The sequence below is a fragment of the Antedon mediterranea genome, chromosome 1 (assembly GCF_964355755.1).
Source record: "Antedon mediterranea chromosome 1, ecAntMedi1.1, whole genome shotgun sequence".
NCBI classification, from domain to species: Eukaryota; Metazoa; Echinodermata; class Crinoidea; order Comatulida; family Antedonidae; genus Antedon; species Antedon mediterranea.
The window spans coordinates 6,738,289-6,752,361 of NC_092670.1; the positions used below are offsets into that span (position 1 = coordinate 6,738,289).

Below are 14,073 nucleotides of genomic sequence, written 5' to 3' on the forward strand. Positions count from 1 at the left end.
AAACTATAATTGTAATAAGATTATTACTTTGCATATAATGTAATGGCTTGTTTATAATCTGTTTTTATAGTAAGTTTGAGAAAATTAATATATACTGTATCAAAATGTTATTTTGCACCCAGGAATCGACTCTTAGGTGGAAGATAGGAAATGGTTTGTTCCATTCTACCATTAAAAAGGTGTAATATGATTATAGCATTAGTCATTCTTGTTTCTTTCGTTTGTATTATTAGATAATGAGGATCCAGTCTTGATTTGTCCACCAAATATTACAACTACTACAGTAGAGGGTTCAAATCAAGCAGTCAATGTCAGCTGGACTGATCCAATAGTAATTGACAATTCTGATGAAGATATAACACCAACGTCCAAGTACAATCCTGGAAAAAATGAATTTGATATTGGTAGAACTGATGTTATATATGATGCAATTGATAGTTCAAGCAATGCAGGAACATGTACCTTTATAGTAACTGTTACTGGTAAGCAGAGATGGAATTCTTTCCTCTGACGTATTTAAATTAATTAATACAGAAATGTTTGCATAAATGCATTTTTACCTTGATCTTCTTTCCTGAGTATTATTACTATTATTTATTATAAGTTATAATTATTACCTCATGTTTTAGATCCAGAAGCTCCAGATATTATAGATTGTCCAATGGATATAATTGTTAACACAACAACTGGTGAGGCAATTGCCATCAATGTCACATGGATGGAACCGACAGCTACTGATAACTCTAAAGAGACTCCTGTACCAGTAGCAGACTACACTTCTGGTGATAATATGTTTGAAATTGGCAACACAACAGTACAGTACAATGTCTCCGATTCAGCTGGTAACTTTAATGATAGCTGCAGTTTCGTTATCACTGTTGAAGGTAAGACAACTGTACCTCGTTGGTGGAAAATAAAATTGAGCTACAGTAATGAGATTATTTCAAATGTAATTTATTTAATTCCTGTTATTTATGTTGTGAATAGATAATGAAAGTCCAATGATTGACTGCCCAACAAATGTCACTTCTAACAATTACATCGGAGAAGGGTATGGACTAGTAAATGTCAGCACAGATATAGGAAGTCCAAATGCCACTCTCACCTGGGATCCTCCTGTTACAAGGGACAATAGTGGTGGACTTGTGACTGTAATGTCTTCATCTTTCGAGTCTGGTGACATGATACCATATGGTACTCACACAATCACTTTTACAGCAACTGATCCTTATGGCAATATTGACACCTGTGACTTTGGCCTCAATGTTGAAGGTAAAATATAAACCTCTTTGTAATTTTGATAATTTACAATATACAGGAATTATAATTTTTATAAACAACATTATGAACATACTATAAGATTTACCTTCAACACACAACACAAAAGAGAACATATTTTATATTGCAAAAGTAAGTCCAAGTAATTACTGATTGATGATTAATTCCTTGGCCTTTATACAAAAATTACATCTTTACTGATGAACCCATGGTCATTTTCATCAATAATTCTTCACCAATTTTGAAGCACACTATAATTGTAATAAGATTATTACTTTGCATATAATGTAATGGCTTGTTTATAATCTGTTTTTATAGTAAGTTTGAGAAAATTAATATATACTGTATCAAAATGTTATTTTGCACCCAGGAATCGACTCTTAGGTGGAAGATAGGAAATGGTTTGTTCCATTCTACCATTAAAAAGGTGTAATATGATTATAGCATTAGTCATTCTTGTTTCTTTCGTTTGTATTATTAGATAATGAGGATCCAGTCTTGATTTGTCCACCAAATATTACAACTACTACAGTAGAGGGTTCAAATCAAGCAGTCAATGTCATCTGGACTGATCCAATAGTAATTGACAATTCTGATGAAGATATAACACCAACGTCCAAGTACAATCCTGGAAAAAATGAATTTGATATTGGTAGAACTGATGTTATATATGATGCAATTGATAATTCAAGCAATGCAGGAACATGTACCTTTATAGTAACTGTTACTGGTAAGCAGAGATGGAATTCTTTCCTCTGACGTATTTAAATTAATTAATATAGAAATGTTTGCATAAATGCATTATTACCTTGATCTTCTTTCCTGAGTATTATTACTATTATTTATTATAAGTTATAATTATTACCTCATGTTTTAGATCCAGAAGCTCCAGATATTATAGATTGTCCAATGGATATAATTGTTAACACAACAACTGGTGAGGCAATTGCCATCAATGTCACATGGATGGAACCGACAGCTACTGATAACTCTAAAGCGACTCCTGTACCAGTAGCAGACTACACTTCTGGTGATAATATGTTTGCAATTGGCAACACAACAGTACAGTACAATGTCTCCGATTCAGCTGGTAACTTTAATGATAGCTGCAGTTTCGTTATCACTGTTGAAGGTAAGACAAATGTACCTCGTTGGTGGAAAATAAAATTGAGCTACAGTAATGTGATTATTTCAAATGTAATTTATTTAATTCCTGTTATTTATGTTGTGAATAGATAATGAAAGTCCAATGATTGACTGCCCAACAAATGTCACTTCTAACAATTACATCAGAGAAGGGTATGGACTAGTAAATGTCAGCACAGATATAGGAAGTCCAAATGCCACTCTCACCTGGGATCCTCCTGTTACAAGGGACAATAGTGGTGGACTTGTGACTGTAATGTCTTCATCTTTCGAGTCTGGTGACATGATACCATATGGTACTCACACAATCACTTTTACAGCAACTGATCTTTATGGCAATATTGACACCTGTGACTTTGGCCTCAATGTTGAAGGTAAAATATAAACCTCTTTGTAATTTTGATAATTTACAATATACAGGAATTATAATTTTTATAAACAACATTATGAACATACTATAAGATTTACCTTCAACACACAACACAAAAGAGAATATATTTTATATTGCAAAAGTAAGTCCAAGTAATTACTGATTGATGATTAATTCCTTGGCTTTTATACAAAAATTACATCTTTACTGATGAACCCATGGTCATTTTCATCAATAATTCTTCACCAATTTTGAAGCGCACTATAATTGTAATAAGATTATTACTTTGCATATAATGTAATGGCTTGTTTATAATCTGTTTTTATAGTAAGTTTGAGAAAATTAATAAAGTGTTATTTTGCACCCAGGAATCGACTCTTAGGTGGAAAGATAGGAAATGGTTTGTTCCATTCTACCATTAAAAAGGTGTAATATGATTATAGCATTAGTCATTCTTGTTTCTTTCGTTTGTATTATTAGATAATGAGGATCCAGTCTTGATTTGTCCACCAAATATTACAACTACTACAGTAGAGGGTTCAGATCAAGCAGTCAATGTCAACTGGGCTGATCCAATAGTAATTGACAATTCTGATGAAGATATAACACCAACGTCCAAGTATACTTCTGGAGATAATGAATTCGATATTGGTAGAACTGATGTTTTATATGATGCAGTTGATAGTTCAGGCAATGCAGGAACATGTACCTTTATAGTAACTGTTACTGGTAAGCATAGATGGCTTTCATTCTTTCCTCTGACATATTTAATTAATTAATATAGAAATATTTTAAGAAAATAGTCAAAGATGCTATTTATAACAAACAGTTGCTATAACTTTCGTCTTGGACTATTCATTTATATAATATTACCAATCAGTTAAACAATTATGGCTAAATTCAGACACATGATTTTTTTAAGTTCGTCGTTAATATAATCCTTGAAGTACTAATTTTTGGCAGGCTTTCTGGCAACATGCCTTATACGTTATTAACATAACAATTAATATAAAATATCTTATGTTAAATGTTTCTGTTTAAACTACAATTTATAAATGTAATACTTATATTTACTCTAATATTTACACTGAATATTCAACTAAAATTTGCCTCATTTGATTAAAAAGTCAACCATCCTATTTCCTTATAAATAATTTAATGATAAAATAGTTATAAGTTTCTTCATTTCATCTTTAGATGATGAAGCACCAGATATTGTAGATTGTCCAATGGATACGATTGTTAACACAACAACTGGTGAGGCATTTGCCATCAATGTTATATGGATGGAACCGACAGCTACTGATAACTCCGGAGAGACTCCTGTACCAATAGCAGACTACATTTCTGGTGATAATATGTTTGTAATTGGCATCACAACAGTCCAGTACAATGTCTCAGATTCAGCTGGTAACTTTAATGATAGCTGCAGTTTTGTAATCATTGTTGAAGGTAAGTGACTGTACATTCTAGAAGGAAATTAAAACTGAGGTACAGTTATGTGATTATTACTAGAAATAGTATTATTTAAAAAAAAAATACAAAAAACATATTATTCCTAACAAACAAGTAGAGAAAATAAAAACTTATTCTATTGAAAATCATCGTTATTGTGTAAATATAAAGATAATTGTTTCAAATAGTATTATGCCTTATGTATTTGCCTAAACTAAACTTTTTTCCAAATTAAATTAACTTTCACCCTGAATTTATTGAGTCAATCAATATATATATAGGCCTATTTGTTAGATTTTATTTAGCCTACTTTAGAAATTATTTCATTGTAAATTGTATTTGTCCAAAAAAACACCATCGCATATTTTCCAACTTAAATAATTCTAAAATGGGACAGTCGACATGGATGCTATGTCTTTGATGTCTGTAAAATAATAATAAAACATATTCTCTTTAGGATTACTGTCGCAATATTGAGGCTTGGTTTAAAATAAATCAATATTTTTTTTGCAGATTTGGAGGATCCCAATATCACATGCCCAACAAATTTTTCAAACTATTACTCCAGCATTTCTGCAGACATCTGGGTTGTACACACAGACAGTGGTGAAAGCTTTGCTACTGTTACCTGGGATCCACCTTCAGTCAGTGATAACAGTGAAAACACTACTCTTTCTGAACCATCATACAGTTCTGGAAACATGTTTAACGTTGGAGTAAATTACACAATTGTTTACAATGTGTCAGATCCTAGTGGAAATGATAATACTTGTTCAATTACAATTGTAGTAGAAGGTTAGTTTTGTTTAATTATTTTTTTTATTTTATTCTTTTTGTCAAACTGGCATGAGAAAATGTTATCACAACCAGGTAAAGAATCATTGGTATGCTTTTATAGTTGTAATACAGTAGAGCCCCTCTCTTGGTACATCACTATTAAACAGTAAACTTTGATGTGAAACAAATCATGGGCAATACCTTATATGTTTGCCAACCATAATTCAGAAGACATCCCAAGAATAATAAATCCATATTAAGGGACAATTTATTATTACATTCATATTGGGACAGTAATGAACGCATTGTTTTTGCATTGATTCTATTTTGATATTGATAACGATTGATTGATATTAATTGGTTATTGATTCCTTTTTGTAATTAGATCATGAGGATCCAGATATCACATGCCCAATGCCGTTAACTGTCAGTACAGCAAACGGTGCAAACAGTGGCACTGCAACATGGGTAATAGATGCAACCGATAACGTACAAGTAGCGAGTCTTGAAGAGGACTGCAATGCGATTGGTTCATTTACACCTGGTCTGAACACAACTACAAGTTACTCAGAAACTGTAGAAATAGGACAATTGACTGTAAACTTCACAGCAACAGATTTTTTTGGTAACCAAGCTAGTTGCAGTGTACTTATCACTGTCTTAGGTATGTTACATTAGTTTTGACGTTTTAATTAACAGATAGTGATATTTGGCACTTGCGGTAAACAAGTCTTGAGTGAGTCAAAGAGCTCAGTAAAATGCCTATGGCTGTGGTATTTGAAAATTGTTGGTCGCGGAGTACATGGCAATTTTGGCCCAACAAAATATCTGTATACTATTACTGCTATTATTATTGCAAAGATCAATCGGTAATAATAAATTAACTATTGTGTGAACTTTGACATGAGAAATTAGTGTAATATATTTCCAGGAATTATCGTATTTGCATTTGAGAGGTTATGGTAAAATAATTTCATTTTTATAATAATAATAATAATAATATTTATTCGGCAAAAGTTCATAAAGTACATTTTACAATTCATCTTGCCAGGAGCAAGTAATAGGCATGAGCCCAAACAGAAAACTGCTCTTACTCCATCATTACTTATAAAATACAAAAATAACAAAACTAAGTAGCACAAATTAAGTCAAAATAAAACAAAACAAAGTTATAATGAGATACACCAATTAAAAATAAGCTGCATTGAATAAACAATATAAACAATTACAACTTAATATTTTGAGATCAAATGTTTGATGAGTTGGGCTTTAAAGTCTGGAATTGTAGCACATTGTTTAATTTCATTGGGAAGTTGCTCCCATAATCTAGGGAAAATAACAAACGATGAATTTAAAAATGTATTGGTCTTTGCCTTCCAATGTATTAACCGCCCTTCACACCTCTCACTTGATCTCACAAACTCATTAAAGGATGATGGACAGAGGCCATGCATTATTTTAAAACCTAATGTGAGTCTATACACTTTAAATATATCTTCAATACTTAAAATGTTTAGGGTCTTTAACCTATATAAATATGAAGTGTCCCAATTTCCTTCTTTTCTGTACATAATTATTCTAGTGGCCTTTCTCTGAACCCTTTCAAGTCTATACATATGAGAAATTTCAGTAGGTGCCCACATACAACAACAGTAAGTCACAACAGGTAGTATTAGTGCTTTGTAAAGATTTAGCATTGCCATCCAAGACATTGCTTTACTACATCTTGAAACAAAACCAAGAAGTTTGCTTGCCTTACTACAAACATAATCTACATGAGAGTGGCATGTTAATTTACTGTTGATATATACACCAAGTAGTTTGAATTCATGGACTCTTTCCGTTGAATCGGAATTGATATCGTAAGCAAATATGATGGGATCTTTACACCTGGATAAACTCATTGCTGCACATTTTGATGCATTTAATGGTAGTTTATTTAAAACTGACCATTCATAAATCTTATTTATATCACTCTGTAACTTTATACAGTCTTCTAATTCATGAATAGGTCTTGAAATGGTATTGTCATCTGCGAAAAATTGAAGATTCTATACCATATTCAAGATCACTCACATACAATAGAAACAAAAGAGGGCCAAGAACTGACCCCTGGGGTACCCCTGATATTACATTCTTCCAATGCGATATTTCACCTCTATAGATAACTCTTTGTTTTCTATTTAAAAGAAAATCCTGGATCCATTTATTTAAACCTTTGTTTAAAATGGATATGAAAGGGTTCCTAGCAATATCATTTTATTGGCTCAACGTGTAGATCAATCAGTTTTAAGCTTGCCATAGTCATACTTAATGTTTTGGAGGACGACAACGCCCTCAAAACGCCCCTGAGAAACCTGTGAAAAACTTTTTGTGACGTCACTAAAAGTTATTTTTGTATTACAGAGATAGGAATTTAGCAGTAAATCATTGATTGATGCAAAAGCATGGTAGTAATTACTTATTGCTTTGATATTTTTATTCTTGGATAAGTATGTTAGCCTAATCGAATAAAATTAATTCATATTATCAACCAAGTTTTTTTTTAAACGGATTTTAATTTCGTTTTTCAAGGCCATCTTTTACGAAATTCATAGCCAAATGCCTATCTTGCTGGGTACACGGAGTTATTTTGCGCATGCGTGAGAATCACAGAGTCGACCACCTTGGCCTCTCTCTCGACCCTCCTCGCGAGCGATGTTTATTTCGCTATTTATTATACACGTATTATTGAAACATTCATTTTATTATTATTTCGTTGTAATTAACTGAAATTGATGGAAATTCGTCCACATCGTCTTGTTAACACGGGTGTTAACATCGTTTTGAAGAAACGGTTGGACGAGTAAATGGTGTTTGACAATGCCATGGCCTGGAGCTAGCTAGGCCTAGCCTAGGCCTTTTTAGTAGTGATGACTGCTGGATACGGTGTTTAGTCGCCCGGCCAGAGGTGAGCTGAGAGCGTATGCTCCTTGATGTATCGTTGAGGGTGTTAATGGTAGGCACAATTGTGTTACTGTATTATGTATATACACATTATTTATAAGTACGTTTATTAATATTGTTGTGTGCTGTAGTGTCCTGACTAACGTATTATTAAAATATTTTTTTGTTATTACATGCCGCCCTACTAGCTAGCTAGGCAACACTGAATACTAAATATTATGATTCCCAATAAAATAAATAGAGTTGGATTTTCTCTAATGTAGTAATAAAGGTTATAACAGGCCAGGCCTAGTTAGGGGTATTTCAGCTTGTATCATATACAGTACAATATACAGTACAGTATACAGTAAATAAACAATTCATTTGTATTTTTACCTACCTACAGGTCTATAATTGGAGTGCAATTATGATAATTGATGGACGGGATAAGCAAATGTATTTATTGATTGGAATGGAAGCGCAAATGTTAGAGTAAAATTATAATATTAAGGTAACAGATACTGAGCATTGCTATTTTAAACTGTTGATCAAACCTACATAATACATTATACTAAATTATTATTTTGTTTTGAGGGCAGATAAACATGTGCTTATTCATTTTCCTTTTTTCAGGTGAATAGAAAGATACCCAGAGTACTTTATAATAGATGCTACTTGGATCATGCTTGCACGATACATTTATGCAGTATACTAAGACACCAAGTATAGAATGAGCGCAGACAATTAAAATTACAGAACTAAATATTTATGAAGAATAGTAAAATATGCATAATAGAATTCTTTAGACGCGAGCGCTAGGGTTACAGTCATACTGTAACTATGGTAATGTACTACCAGACAGTACACTAGTAGCAGTGCATCATATAGTGTTTGTTTTTAACCATCTAAATGGGTCTGGGTATATAAACAAATAAACCACTACTGTACTTCTTTTTTTATTTATTTAGCCAAATACTATGTACAATGGACATTTATGAAAGAATCCATCTCTTGAATATGATGGAGCTGGCTGGTGTTGATAGAATTAAAATGTATCACTCAGGTCTCAAAAGTAATTTATGTCCTGTTTGAAAAATCCTGCTTGTTCCAAACTCATTATGATACATTTGTTCAATAAAATTCATTCCACACACTATTTCTGCCATATAATTTGATGTTTACAATTTTATTACTAGTACTATTACAGTTCTTCAAAGCCATCTCATGTACTGTTGATTCCATAAATCTGCAAAGATAAGACCAATAAATGGATGGAAATGTACTACTGTATTATTTTTATTCAATCCTACCTCTAGGCCCTATAGTATTATATTTTATGACTTGGTAACAAACAGAAAGAGGTTATTATTTAATTACACTACAGTTACTAACTAAACTATAATAATCCTCTCGGCCTCACCTCCTCTGCTCTACTTTAATTATTAGTATTATTATATTACTATATTAGTCAATAACAAAAGTCAGAGCCAAAAACAAGTTCAACACAAGCTTACCTTTTTTATTTACGTCGCCTTTTACATACGTCTACGCCCGCGCCTTGTCCACTTCCTGGAGGTTCGTCGGTGGACCGGCGACTGCTACTCTCTTGTACTGTAGGCCATGGAGTAACTCCATGTGTAGGCCTAGCCTACTACTACTAGCGAATTTAGAAGAAACTATAGTCTACTAGACCTAGCCTAATTTGTAATCTGCGTGAGTGGTTTAGTGTGAGAAGTACAAATACACACTTTCTTCTTTTCACGTACAATCTTTGCAGACATAACTTTTTATTGATTTGTGAAATATCGATATTTTCTACGACTGCAGCAACAGGGAGCTTGCAACACGCGAGTCTCGTGTAGCATGGGTTTGTTTATTTTGTTTACACCACACAGTCCGCGAACGAGACAAGGCGGTGATTGGACTGTATTAAAATTCATTAACCAATCACAAAACGACTGCTGCCGTGGCTACAACCCCGGGTGTTTCAAACTCTAAATTTGACGATCTCGTACGTGCGTATAGAACGTTCATAAAAATTAAGATGGCGTGCCAGTTGGTCGGCCATTTTGCGGACGTTTTATACCAAAATTTAATTTGTTTATTTCTCAATTTCTACTAGGTATTTGAATCTAATTTTTTGTGTGCTGTTTATTAACATTAAAAGGATTCATACAAAGTCCTTTTTGTGAAATTTTAAAATCCTTTCATATCCATTTTAAGCCAATATTGTTAAGTTTCTTAATCAGACGATTATGGGGTACTTTATCAAAAGCAGATGAAAAATCTAAGAAAATTACATCTACTTGCTTACAATTTTTTGCATCTAAACTTTGAGCCCATGAATGAAACGCCTTAGTGAGTAACAATTCCGTACTATAAGCATGTCTAAAACCAAACTGATTATCTGATAATATACTATTAGCCTCTAAGAAATTATTGATTCGGGTACACACAAGTTTCTCCATAATTTTACAAACAATTGGTGTTAAAGACACAGGTCTGTAACTCTTAAAATCACCTTTAGGTTTTCCATGCTTTTTGAAAACAGGTACAACATTAGCAGTTTTCCACTGTTTTGGTAAAATGCCTTTTTCTAAAGATAAGTTAAAAAAGTCGCACAACAATCGTGCTAGTTCTACCCTACAAACTTTTAGAAATATGGGAAGTAAATTATCAGGTCCTGGAGATTTTGAAACAATTAAATAGTTTAATGCCTGATAAACTTCCATCACATTAAATTTCTTAAGTTCCATATAATGCTGAGGGATAATATCAGAGTTGCAGAGCAAGTCATCATTACCACCATCATCATTATTACTGAAATTACTAGAAAATTGATCATTAAACAAATTTGCTATCTCTCTAGCATCTGTTACTATAGCATCATTAATCTTAAAACTTATAACTTGTGAATCTTGTCTAATTGCCCTAATATATGCCCAAAATTGCTTTATATTTGAAGTAGCCTTATTTGAGATGTCTAGAACATAATTTCTGTGACTACAATATATGGCTTTTTTCAGTTCCTTACTACAACACTTAAATCTATCTGTAGCTTCATTTGTTTTTAAAATCTTAGCCTTCCTATATAATTTTCTTTTCTTTGTACAAAGTTTCTTAATTTCTGTAGTAATCCATGGAAATGATTTAGTCTTATTTCTTTTCTTAATAGGCACAGATTCAGAAATAGCCTTGTTTATATTGTTCATTATACTATCCCAAATATTATTAATATTTTCAAACATAAAACAATTTTCCCAATTAAAATTAATTAATATGCTTTTCATCTTTTCAAAATCTGCATTTTTTAGTGCATATACAGTTTTTGTTATAACTTTGTCACGTTGTTTTGATATCCTTAGACATATCTCAATTGCCTCATGATCACATGAGTCAAAATTGATAATAATTTGACATTTATCAATTAAAAGTGGATTACTAACAAAAGCCAAGTCCAAAAAGTGCCCATCCCCATTTCGTGTTACATAAGAAGGCTGATCTATTATTTGCACTAGTCCAGTTGCCATTGTTCCTTCTACCAAGCTTCCTGCTTGGGCGGATAAACCATTGTTCACATTCAAACAATTCCAATCAACATGAATATTAAAGTCGCCTATGAGTAATACCTGTTTGTAATCAACAACTTTTGCTTGAACTTTATCTAGATTATCAATAAAGGAATTTAAATATTGAACATATAAAACACTCCTAATAAAATTTTACCTATATTACTATGACATTCTATCCAAATCATTTCAAGTGTATCAACATTGAGATCTGTGCATAAAGATGGATTTAAACATGTTTTACAAGCAATTAAAACCCCCCCTCCATGAGAATTTCTATCCTTTCTAAAAATGGTATAATCATTGTTTAAAAGCTGACTATCATATACTGTGCTATCGAGCCATGTCTCTGATATAGCAATGACGTCATGAGACGAAGAAGAAAATCTAACATTGAAATCTAATAATTTGTTTTTCACACTTCTTATATTACAATAGAATAAACTTAACATTTTACTTGATTTTGTGTTACCTGAATTTACTATATTACTGCTATTATTACTAGAATCATTGTTTATATTAATTTCATTTAATGTTATGTCATTATCATCAGCACTCTTCATCTTAGCTACATTTATTACGGCTTCATCTACTTTGCCATTTTTTCAGTGTTCAACTTGGCAAAATTTCGCTTTGTGTCCTACTTGTTTACAAACCCAACACACAACTGCTTTTCCATGTCTGCAAACTCGTCGTACATGTCCACTCTCACCACAGAAATGACAATTTGCTACAGGCATGCTTTGATGATCTCTAGTGTGCGTGCTTCCAGTTCTTCTGTTTTTCTTTGGTGATATTATTGACAGTACATTATTAATACTCTTAACCAAGGCTGATGTACCCCTCAAGTTAAGATGTAAACCATGACTTGTAAACTTTGATGAATCCACTCCATATCGTGTAGTGAAAGCTCGGCTGTGATCAATAACAATGTTACCGAAAGAATATTTGAGCATTTCATTTACGTCAAATACGCGTCTGTTTAATGAAAGATCATCAAGTCTCGGGCAAATCGCTGAGATGAAAACCTCGCCTGTTATCCTCATTTTAAGCCTTGATATCATATCAGTGTAGTCGTTCTTTAGCCTATCCAAGTCAAAGTTGATATCGCAACAGTCATTTGTTCCAGCATGAATGACAACATTTTCTACATTGGTCAGATCGATCTCACATAATGTATAGTTAACTTGTTCCACAGTTGCTCCTCTTAATGTTCTCACAGATGTTTCACATAGACCATTTGTCTTAATATGCTTCAGCATAGTTGTACATATTATTAGAACATTGCATTATGATGAAAGATACTCATTATATTTCTTCCATAATAGAGTCTAATGAGAAGTCAATAACTTGTGGAGTACCACAAGGGTCGGTCTTAGGACCTACATTGTTTCTTATTTATGTAAATGATATTGTAAACTCTTCTGATTTCTTTGATACACGATTATTTGCAGATGATACTAGTTTATTTTGTTCTTTTAATCCACATGAAATTGTTGACCTATCAAATGTAAATGAGCAGTTGAAACATATAGTAGATTGGTGTGATGTTAATAAGTTGACAATTAATTCTAAAAAGACAAATTATATTATATTTCGTAATCAGCATACAATAATTGAAGTAAAGGGGGATATATACATAAAGGAATCAAAATTAGATGAAGTTGAAGCTACAACTTACATTGGGGTAGATATAGATAATAGACTTACATGGAAAGTGCATTCTAATAAGGTTAATACAATTATTAGTTCTAAGGCTGGTTTATTGTACAAACTTAAATATGTTGTACCCCAATCAATTTTGGTGCTTTTATATAATTGTTTTATTTTGCCTCATATTTCATTTGCATTAGAAGCTTGGGGTAACACTTATAAAACTCATTTAAAACCAGTATATTTAACACAAAAACGTGTTATACGCACATTGACTTATTCTGATAGACTAGCACCAACATCATTATTATTCAAAGAACTTAAAATTTTAAATATTTATCAGCAGCATCAGTATTTAATTACTTTATTTGTTTATGATAGTTTACATGGTAAATTTCCAGATACAACTCCTAAATATTTTTTGTATATTCATTTTCGTTATTCATCAAGGTCTCAGACTAGAGAAAAGTTGTATGTACCAAAATATAGAACAAACATAGGACAACATTCCATCAAGTATTCTGGTGCAAAGCTCTGGAATGAAATCCCGGATGATTTAAGGTTTCTAACAAAAGCAAATTCAAAAAAGAAATGAAAACATACTATTTGTTTGTATAGTGATATGTATTTATTTTATAAGAGAATTATATTGTATATATTTGAGAGAGAAAGTGTATTTAAAAAAAAAAATGTTTATGTATATTAATTTTATTTTAGACAAGTAGCCCTAATTTATTTATATAACTATTTATACTTCAATGTTTAGGGGCTGAACTTGATTAGTTTTAACTATGTTTTGGCCCTTCCCTTGATATAATTATTATTATTTGTATATTATTACAATGTTTATAATTTATATTTATGGGTAAATAAAGAAAGAAAGAAAGGATAATACTGAGG

General features: G+C 32.0%; 2 protein-coding genes and 2 long non-coding RNA genes across 4 annotated transcripts; 3 read left to right on the plus strand and 1 right to left on the minus strand.

Annotated features, from left to right (window-relative positions):
* Window positions 1-718: 718 nt before the first annotated feature.
* On the plus strand, window positions 719-4,726 carry LOC140040669 (hyalin-like). The gene is made up of 8 exons (XM_072086777.1): window positions 719-884; window positions 988-1,272; window positions 1,760-2,008; window positions 2,156-2,410; window positions 2,514-2,798; window positions 3,275-3,523; window positions 3,992-4,246; window positions 4,707-4,726. The coding sequence occupies exons 1-8, from the start codon at window positions 719-721 to the stop codon at window positions 4,724-4,726; spliced, it is 1,764 nt and encodes a 587-aa protein (XP_071942878.1).
* On the plus strand, window positions 4,673-5,992 carry LOC140040678 (uncharacterized). Its single transcript, XM_072086785.1, has 3 exons — window positions 4,673-5,044; window positions 5,412-5,690; window positions 5,958-5,992. Exons 1-3 carry the CDS (start codon window positions 4,951-4,953, stop codon window positions 5,990-5,992), a joined length of 408 nt encoding a protein of 135 aa, XP_071942886.1. The 5' UTR covers window positions 4,673-4,950.
* A 1,241-nt stretch (window positions 5,993-7,233) lies between these two features.
* On the plus strand, window positions 7,234-9,107 carry LOC140054967 (uncharacterized). The gene is made up of 3 exons (XR_011846593.1): window positions 7,234-8,024; window positions 8,358-8,462; window positions 8,585-9,107. It is a non-coding gene; the product is annotated as an uncharacterized lncRNA (long non-coding RNA).
* LOC140054972 (uncharacterized) lies at window positions 8,895-10,168 on the minus strand. The gene is made up of 2 exons (XR_011846594.1): window positions 9,466-10,168; window positions 8,895-9,197 (listed from the first exon to the last, which is right to left on the minus strand). It is a non-coding gene; the product is annotated as an uncharacterized lncRNA (long non-coding RNA).
* Between the last annotated feature and the right edge of the window lie 3,905 nt (window positions 10,169-14,073).